General features: G+C 46.1%; 2 protein-coding genes and 1 long non-coding RNA gene across 3 annotated transcripts in view; 2 read left to right on the top strand and 1 right to left on the bottom strand.

The window, feature by feature from the left end:
- Positions 1-5,779, top strand: part of LOC125285474 — a gene marked incomplete at its 5' end in the record, with an annotated part of 11,453 nt that extends 5,674 nt beyond the window's left edge. Inside the window, one exon of the mRNA XM_048229933.1 lies at positions 2,893-5,779. Coding sequence (XP_048085890.1) covers positions 2,893-3,455 — 563 coding nt within the window. The remainder of the gene's footprint in view (positions 1-2,892) is intronic.
- A 543-nt stretch (positions 5,780-6,322) lies between these two features.
- Positions 6,323-7,931, top strand: LOC125287363. Its single transcript, XR_007192351.1, has 2 exons — positions 6,323-6,634; positions 6,673-7,931. It is a non-coding gene; the product is annotated as an uncharacterized LOC125287363 (long non-coding RNA).
- A 3,752-nt stretch (positions 7,932-11,683) lies between these two features.
- The window catches only part of dbn1 (drebrin 1), a 95,327-nt gene continuing 87,010 nt past the window's right edge, over positions 11,684-20,000 (bottom strand). Inside the window, exons 10-15 of the mRNA XM_048229923.1 lie at positions 19,745-19,822; positions 15,271-15,418; positions 14,970-14,986; positions 14,262-14,752; positions 13,738-13,819; positions 11,684-12,947 (exon numbers count right to left, since the gene is read on the bottom strand). Coding sequence (XP_048085880.1) covers positions 12,907-12,947; positions 13,738-13,819; positions 14,262-14,752; positions 14,970-14,986; positions 15,271-15,418; positions 19,745-19,822 — 857 coding nt within the window. The 3' untranslated portion in view covers positions 11,684-12,906. The remainder of the gene's footprint in view (positions 12,948-13,737; positions 13,820-14,261; positions 14,753-14,969; positions 14,987-15,270; positions 15,419-19,744; positions 19,823-20,000) is intronic.

Below are 20,000 nucleotides of genomic sequence, written 5' to 3'. Positions count from 1 at the left end.
GGGCAACAATGAATGTCATCATGAAGTGATCACGACTGCTTTGATGTGTGTGTGTGTGTGTGTGTGTGTGTGTGTGTGTGTGTGTGTGTGTGTGTGTGTGTGTGGAGGAAGTCCTTTGATCCTGCGGGGTGTCCGGTCCTCTTCTCTGACCACTGGCTTTGTCTGTCAGTCTGTCTGCCTGCCTGCCTGTCTGTCTGTCTGTCTGTCTGTCTGTCTGGTTTTTGCTCAAAGGTCTTTTAAAACGGACGTTTGTTTCCTAATGAACTGTGAAGATGTACTGTAACAGAAGACAACAGCAATGAAGGAGTGAAATGCAGGCTGGTGACAAGCTCACACGAACAGAAAGACAGGCAAGTAGACAGGCTAGAAATCAGGCAGGCGTACAGATATGTAAACCAGTAGACTACAAAACAGACAGACAGACAGACAGGCAGACAGACAGACAGACAGACAGGCAGACAGGCAGACAGACAGACAGACAGACAGACAGACAGGCAGACAGACAGACAGACAGACAGACAGGCAGCTGGAGGAACAGGCAGACAGGAGGCTAATCACTCTTACTGCTTGAGGAGTGGAGCTTGCAGTGCGAGTGACAAACTGCATGGGATAAATGTCCAGTATGTCCACTATGTCCAGCAGCTCAACTGTGGTTGGTGACTGGGATGTTCCCAGGAGTCTCCCACTACATTAGCGTTTTGTTCCAAGTGTTACAGTGCCAGACGGTCCCAGACCCAAATCAATGTGCAGGTTCTGTGGGTTACAGACCCAAATCAGTTGGCCCCACTGCAGGTTCTGTGGGTTACAGACCCAAATCAGTTAAGGCCCCACTGCAGGTTCTGTGGGTTACAGTACCAGACCCAAATCAATGTGCAGGTTCTGTGGCACTACGAGGTTCATTTGCATTCAATTTGTAATGTTTTTGTCTCCTTCATGAGCAGTTCCAACAGTGTCTCAGTTCCAGTTCTATGTTTCCAACAGCAGTAGTGTCATCCCCTGGAAATACCCCCCCAACACACACACACACACACACTCTCTGGTCCTGTCCTTGGCTCATGCTTGCTGTAGTGGATACTGAAGGGTAATCCTCTCCTCAGGGGTGAAGTATGTCCCCTGCAGGCCACCGTACCCAGAGCGCCCTCTCATGTGTGCCAGCACTCGCTGGATCTGCTCGTGTGTAAATGAGGCTGCGAGCTCCACGCAGTCAGCTCTGATAAACAGACGCTAATGTGATTAGGAAGCAGGCGATCAGCGAGGGAGAATGATTAAGAAAAATGACCTGCTTGTTTTTCTTCCATTTCATTAGAGAAGAGGAGAACATAACCATGAAGCTTTATGCAGTATATACAGTTGTGCTCATAGGTTTTACATAACCTGTACATACACATGCTAAAGTTTACTACAAAGAGGAATTAAAAAAACATCTTTTGGAAATTGATCTTAATGCTTTAATAAAAAAAAAAATATTAGGGTATTCTCAAAAAGTCCATTAGTGGTACAGTGAGATAACACTGCTTGCTGTACCACATCGTCCCCTTAGTCATTTGATTTATCAGCGTTTGAGTACCGGTAGGTACTAGTTTTGACACACGCACACGCACACACACACACACACACACACACACACACACACCTTGTCACTCTTAACTGTGTTGTCCTGGCAGAGTGCCGTGACCTTTATGCAGAAGCCAGAGGTCGTTAGCCGCCTCCTTTGCAGCCTCATGTGCATCCTGTCTGTTAGTGACCGTATCACATACCTGCAATGCAACTGCCGTCTCTCACAGCTAGGGCCCCGTAACGATAGAACAAGACTCGTGTGAAAAGACTTCATTTTAGTGTAGGGCACATCAAAGCACTGTTTATGTATTTACAATATGCGACTACAGCCCGAATGAATGGGTGTGCCAATATTATGGGCAATATTAGCTATTTGTCAATTTATCGGTATCAGCGTTAAAAATGGCCAATAATTATTCGTAAATTAAGTAAAGGACGGCCAAATAGTGATCCTTCATCTACTGTAAATGTCCAGTATTGTCTTTCCAGCTTAGCGTTATGTCCAACAGGAAAATAATGTTAGCATTGGTTGAGTGGGGGAGGCTAACTTGATTGTTGGGTATTTGTGGCCTAGGTAGAGTGTCCTCCTTGTTGGGTGTTTGTCTGGCTTTTTGACTCATCGCAAAATAGCTATGATTTTCACCGGGCCGCTGTCAGAGTTGAACATGGTTGGATTTCGGCCGTGGAATGTGCAAGAGCGGCAGAGCAGCATATTGATGTGGCATGATGGCAATATAAAATAAACACAGCTTACAATGCTATTAGATTATGATAACCTATGATTAAATGTACCGTACTGTAATGGATTAATATTCAACTAAGGTAGACTGCTGTTGTTCACATCACTAAGCTATTTACGGTTACTGACATATTCCGAGTCTCTGGTCCTCTGAAGAAAACGTTTGGGGACCACTGCATTAGCTTCATTTGAACTGGCTTAAGAATGGTAGGCTGTTTAGAGGTGGATAAGTGCAATTTAGAGGTGCGTAAACGCTATTTCCGAAATTGCATTTAGCCTCCACTACAGCCCTGACAATAATCAAATCAATATTTGACAGTACTCTAATATGTGCATACTCTTGTTAAAATAAATACATTTACAAAGTAATTTGGCAAGCAAACACTTTTTATCTAAAGTAGAGTACAGTTCAGTGTGTACATTTTCATACACAAATGTCATTCCACAGATATTGAATGCATTGCACCTTTCTTGCTGAGCTTCAGGAGCACATGCAAACATGGAAAAACAAATACAAATATAGAAATAAATAAATAAAATGCAGTTTATGTGATTTATGTGATGCATTATGGGTAATATTTATTCTTGTGGTTCAGTTCCAGTGGACAGTGACCCCTGTGGACAGCCGCCGTGTTACGAGGAGGCCGTTCTGATGGAAGACCCTCCGCCTCCTTACAACGAAGTCCTGGCCGAACCTCCGCGTGAGCCTCCCCCGATCCTGCGCGCCCCCCGAGACAGCAGCAGCAGCAGTGGCGGCAGCATGGTCGGCGGGACACTGAAAGCCCCGCCACACGCCCCCAGAGTCCCCCAGGAGCCGGACATCAGCAAGGCCAACCCCGAGTCCGTGGGCCTGGTGCTGCCGCTGTCGCTCCGCGGTCAGCACGGCTGCTCCACGCTCATCAGGCTGCCCGCCGCGCCGCGCCGATGGGACTCGCTGGGCCGTCTGCCCGCTGGGCTGGGTCTGGAGCGCCGCAGCTTCCCCCTGGAGCCCCGGGTGTCCTTCATCGCCACCATGCCGCGCGACGGCCGGACGCTCGGCCTCGGACACGGCAGCGGGGGCGGGGGCCCGGGGCTCGGCCTGCAGCTGCTCAGGGAGCTAGAGGAGGACTGCGGCCTGCCCACCGCCCACCCCCTGCTGGGACGCAGCACGGCGGTCTGAGGACCCCCCGCCCGCCCGGGAGCGTGTGTGTGTGTGTGTGTGTGTGTGTGTGTGTGTGTGTGTGAGGAGGGGTGAATGGGTTGGTCAGTGACGTGTGGTCATCTCACCTCATCTCCTGCTTCTGCAGAGAAGCTGGTGCTCTTCTGTGTTTCAGGTTCGGCTTTTTTGGAAAATTAAGAGATTATTTTTGTTTGTGTTGCTCACGGCTCAAATGATTAAGGAGGGCTGCAGTGGATAATGCTGACAGGGGGAGAACATTTGTGCAGCACGTCTCCCTCCCTCCCTCTCTCTCTCTCTCTCTCTCTCTCTCTCTCTTATTCTGTCTCTGTAGCCCATCCACTGGAATTGGAGAGCTGCGGATCTGGAACTATAATGTGAATCGCTGTTGCCATGACGTCCGTTTCTGTTGTATTTGTATTTTAATCGATCTTGGTCAACAACAGGAGAGCAGATGACTTTAGATGGGCTTTGGAATAAAGAATGAGCCGAAGACCATAGCAACAACTTTTTGTATTCTTCCGCAAACCTATTTTCACTGAACAACATTTATTTTTGACAATTAGCAATCCCTAATTGAAACAAGACTGGACACCTACTTGAGAAATGAGAAATTTTGAACTGTGGTGCATAGTTGAGAAGAATCCCTTGGTCTTATTGCTTGTTTTGATGATTTAATTTCCTGTGTAATGTGGGTTGCTGTAGCTGTAGCTAAGTGAAAGTTACCCACTTGTCTGTCTCCTGATAGTGCCACAGTTGGTAGACTTTGAGTTTTAAACTGCTTGTTTACAGAAGCAAATGATTGTTGGGCTTTGTGGAACTCTACTCTGGAGTCATGTTTATCCTTTTTTTTTTTTATTCCTCATCGTTTGAAAGCGCAAGGACCGATACAGGAGTCTTCCGTGACGCTCCTCGTTGCTAGTCGTCGTGCGTAACGTAGCCATGTCACGTCACATCACAGCAGCTGGTTGTGTTTGCCTGGAGCGGCTCATGGCCTTGAAATAGAGTGATTTCTATCAAAGGACTCCATTCGCTTCTGTGTTGCCTTCTTATGTCGCTGGGTTTTTTGTTTTTGACCCACGTTGTTCGGAGGAACCGAGGTAACCCCTGCCACTTCCCCGCACCCACAGGCTGTCGTCATCTCAAAACATCTTGACATGCGTAACGCTGCGCTCTGCTTCCTGCTTTTTCTGTGGCTTTCAGACTGGATGATCTCCACTTGTGAATAGGACGGCCACACCATACACCAGGAAAAGCAATTAGCGAGCGCGGCATTAGCATAAAACCACCAGTTCATACCGCCTAGCCAAACGCTTATAGTCTCTCAGACCAATTAACTCTGCCTATTTAGCAGCTGGAGAGAAAAACAACACTAGAAATGCATAAACATGAGCCATCAGATCGTTTTAAGATGAACGGTGTTATTTTGTGATAGATAGCCTACAGTACAACTTACTATGACTAACGACTTACCGTGAATTAACCATTGAATTCCACATGCAGAACAGTGTTAGTGCACTCTTACTGCAAACATGGCTGATTTATTAGGATGGTTTTTAGATCTGAGGTCAACAGAATGGTCAACGAAATGAGAGAAAATAAGTTCTCTTATTTAATGTTCCCCTACAACAAAAAATGTTGTGAAAAGCTATCAAGCTATTTCAGGCTTGAGCCTTGTCCCATTGAAAGCCTGTTTTCAGTTCTGTTTACTTCACTAAAACTGGTAGAAATGATGACAATGGTGGAAAAAAATCTACAAACTCCACTACGAACTCACTACTACGTGTCTTAGAGTTATAGAAGGCCTTTAAGCACGTCCCTTTCCATTTCAGCGTATGACGAGGCAAAGAACGTGGTGTTAACTGAATGTCTCTTTTTTTATGCTAGCATTCACACCCTTCTGGAACATAGGTCTGACTTCTACTTCATTAGACAAATTTTATTGTCAATAAACAAGCCAGACCCTTTTTGAGGTGAGGACAATTGTACACAGCTTGTGTATGGTTTTGTGAATTAAGCTAGGTTAGCTGCCAGTGTGTTCAACTAAAATGAGACCTATTTTTTCAGACTTTGTAGGTGGCAACTTACAGTATAGAGTAATCGTAAGCACCTTAATGCTAACCCAACAAGATGATATTTTTTATAACGGAAACAGTTGAATCGAGACAATCAGTCAAAGGCTGTCACTTATTGTGTGGTTCATCAAATTTGAAGTCAGTTTAAGAGGATGAGAGGTATCTTCAGAATTGTTTTAGCCGCAGATGAATGTCTGTTTAATATGCGAGGGGTGTTGTTGATGAAAAACAGAATTAAAAACCCTCAACACAGTATGTGGTCTGTGGCCAATCAGAGTCCATGCTTTGCCACCTCCCATCACTACAGTTTTTATTATTGAACATTTATTATATCTGTATACCTCTTTGAATTCAAAGCACCATTTGAGTGTCTGTGTGAGTGTGTGAGATGTGAAACTCTGTGCTAAGCTCAATCTTCTTAGTCTTTGCCTGCTTCTCCGACTCAATATCCATTTTTGCGTTTTTTCCATCACACGAGAGATGAGAGACCGAGGTGCAAACAGCCTCCTCTCTCTCACACACACACACACACACACACACACACACACACACTTCCCTCTCTCCATATCTCGGTCTCTTTCTTTGCCTTGCTGTGCCAGTACATGTGTTGCTAGGAGACAGACCAGGAGGAGACCTCTGTGTCTGTTTACATAAAATGAGAAAGAGAGAGAGAAAGAGAGTGACAGAGTAAGAGAGAGAGAAAGAGTGAGTGTGTGAGAGAGTGAGAGAGATAAAGAGTTAATGAGAGAGAAAAAGAGTGAAAAAGAGAGAAAGTGAGTGAGAGAGAAAGTGAGAAAGAGAGAGAAAGTGAGTGAGAGAGAGAGAAAGAGTGAGTGTGTGAGAGAGTGAGAGAGATAAAGAGTTAATGAGAGAGAAAAAGAGAGTGAAAAAGAGAGAGTGAGTGAGAGAGAAAGGAGTGCAGGGTATCCACCCATCCCACGTCTCTTCTGCCATAGCAGCACACTCACTGCTCTCACTAACACCCACGGGTGTCTTACCCCTGCCCTACCACCCTACACAGGCCCTCTACCACCCCACATGGGCGCAGGTGTCTTACCCATGCTCTACCACCCCACATAGGCCCTCTACCACTCCACATGGGCACAGGTGTCTTACCCGTGCTCTACCACCCCACATGGGCACAGGTGTCTTACCCGTGCTCTACCACCCCACATGGGCACAGGTGTCTTACCCGTGCTCTACCACCCCACATGGGCCTTCTTCCTTTGCGCTGGCGTGTGTTGCTGATATGGGCAGCGTGTTATAATGCCGTGCTGATGGCGTTGTAGGAAAGCAAAGAGAATCACAGGCTGCAAATTGGCCATCTGGTGTTTATGAATGACGATGAACAACACTGACGAGAAATATCTCTTAGTTTGTTATGACAGACAGAAAGCCGTGTTGGGGTTTTGACGCGTTAGTTATTATTCCACAGGGTTTTACTTGACACGTTACTTGACACGTTCATTCAGACATCACGATTAAAGAAGCACGAGGAACAAGATGGCTGACGTGTCTGAAGTTTAAGTGAATAAGATTTAGATCATCCCGTTTGGACATCTCCATCGCAGTGTGCATTCAGCCCACGGAACAGATGATAGGTGCTACTTAAGTTTTCACCAAATAGATTTCTACATTTGGGTTAAATAATTAATGACTATTTGACGCAGGGGCTAGCTTGGACTATTTCTCTTTTTCACAAGAAGACCAGACATCATCTACCATTACTCACACACCCTCCTCCAAGGCAAGTGGCAGAGCAGGGAACACACACACACACACACACACACACACTGGTTTATCAGCACAGAGGGAACATCAGAATCCGGACTGAAACCAGTTCTGACTCGAATCCTAACCAGAGCCACACTGGATTTGGCGCTCAATCAGAGACATCTCTTTCACACTCAAACCTGTGTTTATATGTGTGTGTGTGCGTTTAGATGACTGCGTTGACCTGGGTTATTTGACATGGTCACTAGGTTAATGTTTGTTAGTCACTCATCAATACTGTTCACTTGAATGTTTGTTGATTGTGGACTTCCATGTAGCATGCCATCAGCACGTACTGTAAGTGAGTGTGTGGGTATGTGTGTTTACGTGTGTGGGTGCGCGTGTTTATGTGTGTGGGGTGCGTGTGTTTATGGGCGTGTGTGTTTATGGGTGTGTGTGTGTGCGTGTGTTTATGGGTGTGCGGGTGCATCTGTTTATGTGTGTGTGTGTGTAAGGGAAGTAATTATGATTCCTGGTGCATTCTCCTTCACTGCTGCTACATGTGTCAGTTCTTTAGTTGTCTACGCTGTTTGTCATTTAGAGATAACCATAATCTGTACAATACCCACAGGAAGTTTCCATTTTTCTCCAAAATAAATCTTTTGAAATAAATTCAGGAGCTCAACGAGAATGGCTGCACTTTTCTTTCCCTCTCGGTCTCTCTTATGGACGGTGGGGGGCTGTGAGACAGACCGATACTTTCCTGAGTTCCCTGAAGGACTTTTGGAAGGCCTGTGTGAAGCTGGTTTGTGTCATGCTTCTGGACAGAACAACAAATACATTTTGAATTTTTCAAAGTCTTTTATTAACATACATAAGCACATAGCATGTCACAAAAATCTTGTGCTTGTTTCAAAAAACAGTGTGTGAGAAGCAGACCGAAAACAGGGAAAAGAGATAATTTAGAAAATTATATATTTATATATATATATTTTCCCAAAAGAAAAAAAAATTGCCTAGCCTTGCATCTGGGAGAGAGAGAGAGTAGGGGAGTTGTAGTATTTGTTGTGTTCGTATAATACAGTATAGCAGGAACACTAGTCGTAGGAGTGGAGGTGATAATAGTCTCCTAGTAGTAGTGTGGAGCAAGGGTGGAGGGGGGGCATAATAATCACCACCGGGTAGCCTGGGGTGGGGGGCATAATAATCACCACCGGGTAGTGGGGGGGGGGGGGGGAGGGCCTAATAATCACTACCGGGTAGCCTGGGGGGGGGGGGGGGGCACACTGGAAGTTGGGAGGGTGTCGGTCGGTGTTGGTTATTGTTAAAGATGCGAGGGACCCTATTCCTTCCCCAGAGCCCAAAGGGGAAACTGTCTCTTGGTACAGAAACTTCTGGAAAGGCCAGAACTCAGTCAAGTTTAGCAGAGTAGTTCCGTGTAGTATCGGCATTAGTTCAATCCCAGCTCTATGTACAGGGACAACACTACTTAGCTCAGGGTTTTATTGCTCTCATGTCTTTTCCCATCCATGTGGTTAAAATGCAGTGATGTTTAACAGGGTATACTGAATCACTTGAAGCGTATAGTACACAAAACAAAGAGACAAAAACAAATCAATCAAAGCAAGCTAGGAAGACAGAAGACAGTCTAAGCCTTAATAGAGTATTTGCTTGAGAATTTATAAAACTCAAAACACACCATCGTAATAATGAAAACATATAGTGCACATGTGCAAGAGAGTACATGTCAGAAGTGTACTGCAATTTGGTCTAAGGATTAAGGGCAGATAGTATTCATGAAGCTTTGAAGCTAAGGATGGGTGGGCTACTTCCTGCAGTACGTATGGTAAGACTTTAACACAAATGCGATAATATATGTAGACGTTATGCCATTCTAGATATTTAGGTATATGGGACTCAAATGTATCGGAACTATATTTGAGTACAGAGGGTTGTGATTGGCAGTGATTTGGAAATGAATAAACTGAAAAAATCAACTGGCTAGGAATAGACCAGACTTTTAGTGTGACGCTAATTAAGAGATGGGCCACTCTTCTCTAGATCTCCACACACACACACACACACACACACACACACACACACACACACTCTGTGTCCTCCCTCCAGCCATGAGGGGTACAATTACTGCTCATTTCAGTTCAGGACTTGCCAGAACTTTGAGATGGATTCAGAGAAAAATAAACAACAAAAAAACGTTCCCAGTGTGTATCCCCAAACTCTCACTCGGCTGCGGACCTGTGAGTAAGGGCTGGACTGACTTGCTGGAGTGACGAGGCCTCTAGGACTACTACTGCCTCCATCTTTAATAGCAGACTCGGGCACAAATGGGCATCTCTGAATGGCTCCTCCTACGCTAGCGGTTACGCTAGCTACGCTAGTTCTTCACGCTATGATGAAAAATTGCCTTTCACTTGCAGCGGTTAGGAGATGTTTTTTTTAACCACCGCACCAATCTCTCAGCCTACAGTTTCAATATGGCTGGGTCCCGTTTTCCACAGCGAGAGCTACTGTAAGCGTGAAGCTTACGCAGTGACAGTGATAGACAGTATGGATGGTGTGCGTCACTCAGACCCTTTCAAATCCCTAGTCTGGTCAACTCCACTATACGGTGGTACGCATGGCGGAGGCCTCTCTACACGCCAACACTTGTGGGGTTTCCCTGACAACTACTTCCTGTTGCCACTGGACTTGATGGCGAATGGACTCGTGAGGACTGGGCTACTGCAAGGACTCATGTGGAGACTCTGATGCTGTTGCTGTTGTCATTAGCGTGAGGGCCACCACAGCATGTGGCTACAGGGTGCGAAACGCTGCTTTTACGGACGCTATTTATGCTTCTCTCTCAAGCACGGGTCCTGTCTGTTTCATCGAGTTTCATTGTAAAGCACCTGCTGCCTTGTTCTACCTGCTGATTAAATGTGTTATGGCTGAACGCTATTCCGTAGTGGGAGGATTGGAGGAGATCGAATGAGGGAAGAGGAAACCAAACAAGACAATGGCCTAATCCCTTACAGGAGGTTTCCAATGTAGTTTGTACAGGTATGTCACAAACACACAAGCCCTACCAGCAACACACACACACACATCCACACACTCACACTCATACGCACAAAGAGACACACAAGAACAAATTTTAATTTCAGACGTAAGCAACCATTCCAAACGAGTGCTATAGAAACATCAGTTATTGCCTAAATTAGTTTACATATCCACACCACACTCTCTAATAAATGGCTCCCCAGACAGACAGCTGGCTCTGGACCAGACATGGCCGAACAAGCCCAATGTGGATGTTGAACAAGCCCAATGTGGATGTTGAACAAGCCCAATGCGAATGTTGAACAAGCCCAATGTGGATGTTGAATGGATCTTAACCTGGCCAGAACCAGATGTGTTGCGATCTGGTGAATACTCATAGATGACGTTGCTGGATTGCACTGCATGGCAACTTAGCGGAAACAAAACAGCTTGTCAAAACCCAGCAGGGTCATTCCACGTCAATTGAACCAGGGCCCACGCACTTAGGTCTCAAAAAATTCTGAAAAAATTACCAGGTGTACCTATGTTATCCAGGAGACACTATCCTGGAGACACACTAAAATTACTCTTATGTAAAATCTATACTTTCTAAGATACAGCCTATTTTACAGGGGGAGGGGGGTGTCGATTTTGGCCGGCCTCTTTTTTTTGTCAAAGTTCACAAGTCCACAGCGCAATAACTAAACCATGTAGGAGGCTCAAATTTTGCTTGCTGGTACATAAATAAGAATAGTATGTAGCAAAATCGTCACGCTTGGTCTGGATGATCCTGCATGGTCATAGTTGTCCCTCAAAGTTGATAAAAAATTTATTGGAGTTTTTGGCTGGGCTCTGTTTAGGCCTTCAGAAGACATATTTGTACTCAACATAGGCTCTTGATTTATTTTCCTTACTGAGATAAGTAGAAACACTCTCACAAAAAGCAATAAACAGAAAATAAATCCCTTCAGGGTCTGAACAGCAGACCTCACAAGTCTGAAAAATCATTTTGGTTATCATTTTCAGAGCACCCAAACACCTTGTGGGAATATACAAATATTTTTTTAATGTTTTTCTTTATTCTCCATGATCCCTTCTTTTTAAAAACACCAATTTGACTTGTCTTATGAAAATCTTTCTTTTTTATTTTCCACCCTGAACATGGGCAAAATGCCCCATTGACATCAATATGTTTTGTGTAGAGTCACCACACTGCCACCGGTGGTTGTATAGAGTAACCTGTGGTAGCAGGTTACTTTGACAAAAAAAAAGAGGCCGACCAAAATCGACACCCCCCTCCCCCTGTAAAATAGGCTGTATCTTGGAAAGTATTGATCTTACGTAAGAGTAATTTTACAGTGTGTCTCCTGGATAACATAGGTACACCTGGTAATTTTTTGAGACCTAAGTGCGTGGGCCCTGGTTCAATTGACGTGGAATGACCCAGCAACCAATCACAACAACATTTTAGCATTGTCAGTTATTTAGCGATAACTACTGCTATAATATCAAAATATCAAACAAACACAGGCTTTGACAGCTGTTGTTTACACTGAGTTGCCTCAAAAATATGCAAGCGCACAACGCCACTGGTTCTTCAACAACCAGACAAACCCGGCCCAGGTCCCGGATGTGGGCCACATGCGGACCAGACTCAGCTGTCGTCAGGGCTTGGTTAGCACGCTTGCTAGGTAGTTTATAGGCTCCACTCAGGTCCTCTCCGCGCGGTCTAGAGGGAACACTGCACTCGGCCGAGTGGAATCACATCACACGATATTGCAAAGTTGGCACAAACACAAATACAAAATATTTTATTTAATTTCGTTTGTCAAAACTAACGAGATGACTACTCAGAGCGTTACAGCTGGACAGCGCTGTCTGATAATGCACTGTCCATCTGATAATGCACTGTCCGTCCTCACCATAAAAAAAATAAAAAAAATAACCATCTTAAAAACAAAAATAAAATCAAAACAGAGGCTGGCTGCCTCGTCCAACACTAAAAGCTTGGATGTCTTCTCCTTCATAACACTTCATAATCTAAGGTAGGCCAGTCCAGACGTGTGGTCACAGGACTGGCAGACGGTCATTTTGCACAGAGAAGACCATTCCACGAGGCCGTGGCTGGGCAGAAGAGGGTTTGCGTGTCTAACACAGGTACTAGGAGAGTGAGATTATGGGTTTGCTACTATGCTGCACTCCTGATTGTAACACGGGGTCTACCATTTCCACACCACACACACACTAGTGCTACCGTACACCAGCACTGAGCGCTACTCTGCATAGCAAAAGAGAGAAATAAATAAGTTACAACACACACGCACAAACTCCCTCTCGGACTCACACACACGCATACACACTCACTCACACACAGAAACACTTGCGGCCACACACAAACACACACACACACACACACCCCAAGAGCTCCTCAACCCACTGGCATCTTTAACAATACCCTAAATCATTCGTTGGTGGATATTTTTTTCCCTCTGAAATAATAATTCCGTTTTTTAATGTTACTTTTATTGTTTGATGCAAGATGCTTGTATTTAAACTGCCGCGGAGACGTCGTCGTGGAGACGTCACCGTGGAGACGGCGCCAGGGAGACGCCGCTGGTCCTCTATCTTTAATCATCCCCATCAGCATCCCAGCACGTCACATCAATCGCTGCAGAGCAAAGACAAGGCGTGGTTTACACACACACACACACACACACAGACACACGTTATTAAAAAAAAACATTCAGATTTGTGCTTGTGATATTGCTGTGATACTGCAGTGTGCAGAGCTGAGATGTCTGTGTCTGTGAATACCAAACGTAAGTGTGTGAAACTAAAGGCTTATGTAATGCATTATGGCATAGGCTTGTACTTCTCCTAGAGTTAGCAGCCATTTTGGTAGAAGATTCTGGAACATTTACAGCCCAATCCTCTAAAGAATATGATGATATGTGTACATTATTGATCCTCTATAGAATCGGATGATTTGTGTACATTAATGATCCTCTAAAGAATATGATGATATGTGTACATTATTGATCCTCTATAGAATCGGAGGATATGTGTACATTAATGATCCTCTAAAGAATATGATGATATGTGTACATTATTGATTCTCTATAGAATCGGAGGATATGTGTACATTATTGATCCTCTATAGAATCGGATATGTGTACATTATTCATTTATTCCACATTCACCAGGCTTGTGTCCGCTCACTATATCTGCCTAACTTGGAGCCATATGTGTGTATGGGGGTGTGTGAGTGTGTGTATATGTGTGTATGCGTGTGAGTGTTTGTGTGTGTGGACGTACAAGCGTGCATGCGTGTGTATGTGCGTGCGTGCGCTTGTGTGTGTGTGTGTGTGTGTGTGTGTGTGTACGTACAAGCGTGCACGCGTGTGTATGTGCGTGCGTGCGCATGTGTGTGTGTGTGTGTGTGTGTGTGTGTCACTCACCAGGGGGTGTGGAGTACATGGGCATCTTGGGGATGGTGTCCTCGTGACTCTCGCCCTCATGAGAGAAGTAGCCATCACTGCCCTGAGCGAGACACGCACAGAGTCACGTTCAGAGTCACGCATTTAGTTATATATCAATACAGTTATGTTCTCTTCCTGAGTACCAACCAATGGACCAAACATACTGTTAGGATCTGACTCTATTCTCTGATAAGAATGAGGGCCACACCGTAAAGCTTAGTTAGTTACATTCACTATAGCCAGGTGTTGGGAAAAGTGCTGACACTGATGCCATTGTTAGCCATTAGTGGCGTTTTCAGTAACTAAAGCAGATGAAATCTGGCTGCAGCATCTTCACAACAAGGATTTTATACAAAATATTTTAAGAAGTCTTCAACACACACACACACGCACAAACACGCACATGCACACGTGCACACACACACACACACACACACACACACACACACACACACACACAGACACACACACACACACACACACACACACACACGTGTGCTGACCTGCTTCTGCTGCTGCTGCTGCTGGGCGTCTCCGTTGGTCATGAGGAGGGGACTGTCCCTCTCGCTCAGGCCCAGGTCCAGGTCCTGCAGGCCAGCCAGGGAGGCCAGAGAGGCCAGGGAGGCATGCTGCAGGGCCTGCTGGTAGCTGGAGGTCATCTGGTCCTGCTCCGCACCGGACACGTTCACCAGGCTGGACGGCTCCTCCTCCACCCCCACGAAGCTGGAGTCGGCCTGCTCCGGCACCTCGTCGAAGCTGAGCAGGGGCTGTGGACGGCCTCCGGCGACGGCCGAGGAGGTGGAGGAGGAGGAGGAGGTGGAGGAGGAGGAGGAGGAGGAGGCGGCGGCAGGCCCGTGACTGCTGGTGGTGGTGTTGCTGGGCTGTGGCTCACCGAAGGAGTCCCCAAACGGGTCGGGGCCGGCGCTGGAGGGGCAGAAGGGCTGCTCGTCCATCAGGTTGTCGGAGTAGGACGGGGCAGATGGGTCAGCTTCACCTGAGAGAGGACACACCACAACGGAAACGGCACCGGGATTAACGAGAACACACACGTATTTTTGCATACACACAGACATTCACATACACACACACACACACACACACACACACACACACACACACACACACACACACACACACACACACACACACACACACACATTTATACAGGTTCACATTTGGATTGGATATATGGTTTCACAAAATGTTAAAGCTTTGCACATAGCACCCCCTAGTGGAGGTAAGAAGCCATAACAAGCAGAAGCTCACACACATCACACATACAAGCACACACAAAAAACACACACACACACACACACACACACACACATCACACATACAAGCACATACAGTTGTAAGTGGCCAGCATATCATAGCAGCACATCACAAAGAGATTTATTTTCATGGGCGCGCACACACATACACACACCACACACACACACACACACACACACACACTACACACACTACACATGCACACACTACACACACACACACACTCAAGTGAGCACTCACCCCACTCCATGGTGTGGTCGGAGTCCTGGGTGGAGGTGGTGATGATGGTGGGGATGGAGGTGGGGATGGAGGGGGGGCTTGGGCGCTGCTGGAGGGGAATCTGGGGGGGTGGGGGCCACGTTCATCGCCACGCCATCGGAGAGACCGTCTGCCACACCAGAGACACAAGGGGCTCACAACAGGAACAATATGCACGCACGCACACACACACACACACACACACACACACACACACACACACACACACACACACACACAAGTGCATACACTCATGAACATATACAAACTTACACCCGCGCACTTTCTCTCTCTCACACACACACACACACACACTCACATACAGAGAGAGAGCAATTCATACAAAACATCTCTCCCACTTGCATGCATGATCATCCTCAGGCCCTGTAATGACCCTAATAGCCCACTAGTCTCGTCCCAGCTGACCACTACTCTACACACACACTGTGTATGCTACAGAAGGACAAACACACACAGAGGGTGATAAACTCAAACACACAACAGAACACAAACAATGAAACAGACAGAAAAGGCTGTGAGAATGGTGCATTGTGGGTGCGTCACTTCAGCAATCCCACGTCTACATGCTTGTTCAACTCACCCTGTTGCGAGTTGATGAACCACTAAAACGATTTTGGAAACATTATTTTAAGGTACAAAAAACTCTTTGGTGTTGCTTTAAATAGGTACTACAGCCTGTAGTGGGATTTACTATGCCAATGCAATGCCAGCTGAAATATAGTGGTGCAAAGTGCAAAAACTAAAGTTTGCAAACCTTAGTCTGAAGTAAGTCTGAAAAAGCTGGCATATTGAGCACCATACTGTATTAACCATAGACTGTTCTATATATACCGTCTATGGTATTAACGCTATCATATCAGAGTCATGTTTAGGACATTAAATAAAGTCAGTTACATGGCCAAACCCGCAGCTTCTAGCCATCGAGAGCATTAGTTGGTACATATGCTTAGAAAATATGAAATAACACACATGTTGACTACTCACTGTACGTAAAGACTGGACACTAAGGATGGTTTGCCTTACCTGGTCATCAAATCATTTTAGTCAGCTCACACTTAAAGGTATAATGTGTAGTTTCTGTTGCCAGAAAAAAAGAATCAAAAATGCTTCTAGACTTACAACAATGATTTAATTCTAAAATATAAAAATAGCAATACCCTGATGATCCTGTGCATTGTATACATACATCAGGCCTTTTACATCACTTCCTTTACATTAGCCATTATAACACATAGATCACATGCTTGATACATGATAAGTGTACAGCAACATTGGGGATCACTACCTTACAGGAAGTATTCAGTCAGAATTAAACGTTATTGGAAGTCTTTTTTTTCCTGATAACAAAAACTACACATTGCTCCTTTAAAAGTGAGAAACTGCCATTCCATTCATAGATCTTAAGTTTATACCATAAAAGAGTTCATGCACACAAGAACAACGACACCTTCTGACATGCACACATCTCCACTAAAGCCATGTCACGCACGTCACACGCCATGTCACGCACGTCACACGCCATGTCACACACAGGAGATGGCCCATTTTATACAACAGGCCCTGTCTAGAACCTTAAGGTCCTTTTTTTGCTTGTTCTCACAGTGGAACCCATTATTACTTCCACTTAGAACATTAGAACATTATCAGGTTCCATTTGTCAGGTTTCAATGGTTCTATAAGGACAAGTAAAGGACAGAATTCTTGCAGGTTCTAGCAAGCGTTTCTTTCTCACTGACAGTGTGTGAATCGGTAGGACTGGTCAACAAGGCTGACAGTACAATGGAGTAAATAAATCCACCAACTCAACACTTAACACTTAACACAATAAACATGACAGGCACTAACGCGTCCATGTGCATGCCACCACCACTAACTCTCTCACACACACACATCATAAACCCAGAGAAGGTTAGTCATGGTTGAAGATAAAACCAACATGCTCCATCCCAAATGCCTTGTTCAACCTATGAATGAGTGAGTCACTCGATCCAACATAGTCATATTCACTGTAAACACACACATGTCAATGCACAACAGCAGAGGAGCACAGCATCACATGGCAACACAAGCAACAACCTGCAGGCCAATGGGGCGTCCCATCTACTGTAGGAGTGACCAATGGGGCATCCCATCTACCGTAGGAGTGACCAATGGGGCGTCCCATCTACCGTAGGAGTGACCAATGGGGCATCCCATCTACCGTAGGAGTGTCAACAACCTGCAGGCCAATGGAGTGTCCCATCTACCGTAGGAGTGTTCAAATGGACCAATGGGGCATCCCATCTACCGTAGGAGTGTTCAAAATGGAACTGAGCGCAGGGGCAACAGCAGACCCCTCACACTTTACTCAGCCATACCACACCGGGTGGGTCTCTTCTCACCCTGTATGTGTACAGTACAGCACACACACTCAGGACATCAGCCTCAGGGGTCAAGAGGTCAATCGTCAGTTGACCTTTCGGTGTGGACTACAGGACCCGCCTGACCCTGTTATGCTAAGGCCACATTCCAGAGAACCATATTCAGCCAGAGAGGACTGATGTGTGTATGCTGGATATACGTATATACTTCAGTACACATAAATAACAGCCACACATGGCTTTTGGCCTGCTGAATAACAGCACTGATGTGTTAGCAGGTCATATGCATGTGACGTAGTTGAATAACAGCACTGACATGTTGCAGGTCATGTGATGTAGTTCAATAACAGCACTGACATGTTGCAGGTCATATGCATGTGACGTAGTTGAATAACAGCACTGACGTGTTAGCAGGTCATATGCATGTGACGTAGTTGAATAACAGCACTGACGTGTTACACACATACAAAACACACACACACAGGCGTTGAGGCCAAGACGCAGGCACAGACACTCACAGGTGGAGAGTACAGGGGAGAGGACGGCCGTGGCCCCCGCCAGCCATCAGAAGAGGCATGAAGAGAGGAGTAGAGGGGGCAGGGGTAAGACTCGGAGCAGTACGACCGCAACGCAACTCAGCCCTAGCGCTCACACACAACTCTCACGCATAGCTCAACCACAACGCTCTCTCTCTCTCTCGCCCTCTCTCCCTCTCTCTCTCCCTCTCTCTCGCACTTGCTCCTCAGAGGCCTAGAAACTTCCAAAACAAAAGAAAACACTTTCACAGGAAAGAGATTATTCCTGAAAGAATGGGGCTGGTCTGGACTGAGTGGATGAATTAAAGATGGAGAGAGATGGCAGCTTGTTCATAGGGGACCAAGAGCTGTCGTGAGCAGCGGACGCAGCACATTAGAGATGTAAAGAGGAGAAGAGGAGAAGAGGAGAAGAGGAGAAGAAAGGAGAAGAAAGGAGAATGGCTGATCAGAGGGAGGGAGAGCGACTTCACGTGTCCACTCTACTGATGGGGCCAGACAGTTGGACAGTCAGTCAGACGCAGAGAGAGAATCCACTTAGATAAAACAGCAAATCAAACAAACACCGTCTGTATGAGGCACTTTAAATAATTGACTTTGCTATACTGCCTGCATTTTTAGATCCGGGCTGAAACGGAACAATTATGCATTTACAGGAGGACATCTAACTCCAATGTTTTCTGTGATTTTGTTTTACTTTTCCTTAAAAGTCTCCTCTCATAGCCATTCTGTAGCGATGGCACAACCCAGAAGACAACTAACTCCAAAGCAGATCCAGAGCTGATTAGACCAGGGCCACATCAGGGCCGCATCAGGGCCACATCAGGGCCGCATCAGGGCCACATCAGGGCCAGACCAAGCACGGCTCTGCTCCAGATTCAGCCTGCATCTGGGAAGTGATTGTGTCACTGCCAGTGAGATAGAAATATGGGTCAGAGTAAACACTATAAATGCAAATGTTCACAGACACCAGTGCATTCTGGGTAGTACTAGTCCATAGAACTAGTCTGGAAGATCCAGATCTTCTCCTTAGAACCACTGCTAAACATGACATGTAAAGCCAACCACATTCCCACACACACACACACACACACACACACACACACACGCACACACACATACACACAACCTCTGTGATTCAGGGATACCCAGAATGCATTGGGCTGACTGGTCAGGGGATACTGTAACTAAGGGGTGCATTTACACATTTGTGCTGAGTCATATTTCCCCTCTGCAAGAGAGTCAAGCTGACAGTGGCAGAGGTGCTGGTGGTGGTGGTGGGGGTGGGGGTGGGGGCAGTGGCTACTCTACTATGAGGTTTGGTGGGGGAATGTGGGATGAGCATATGTGTGTGTGTGTATGAGTGTGTGTGTGTGTGAGAGAGAGAGAGAGAGAGAGAGAGAGAGAGAGAAAAGAGGAGGGAGAGAAAGAAACAGAAAATGTGTGTGTGTGTGTGTGGAGGGAGAGGGTGAGTGAGGTGGGGGCGGTGTTTGGGGGTAGAGGGGCATGGCGTGGGGGGAGAGGGTCTAAACCGGTACCTACCAGGTATACCTGGCTGTTGCAGCACAGGGGAAGCACTCGCTGAACACTGCTGAGAGAGAAAAGGGCTCTCCACACGGCCTAGTGGACACAGCACAGGACACGGGGCCCACAGCACAGCAGGACACACACACACACACACACACACACACATATAGAAACAGAGATGCACACACACACACACACACACACACACACACACACACACACACACACACACACACACACACACACACACACATATAGAAACAGAGACGGA

This window comes from Alosa alosa, chromosome 2, assembly GCF_017589495.1.
Source record: "Alosa alosa isolate M-15738 ecotype Scorff River chromosome 2, AALO_Geno_1.1, whole genome shotgun sequence".
Lineage (NCBI taxonomy): Eukaryota > Metazoa > Chordata > Actinopteri > Clupeiformes > Clupeidae > Alosa > Alosa alosa.
Note: the sequence above shows the minus strand (reverse complement) of the source record. Positions and strands in the feature narration are given on the sequence as shown.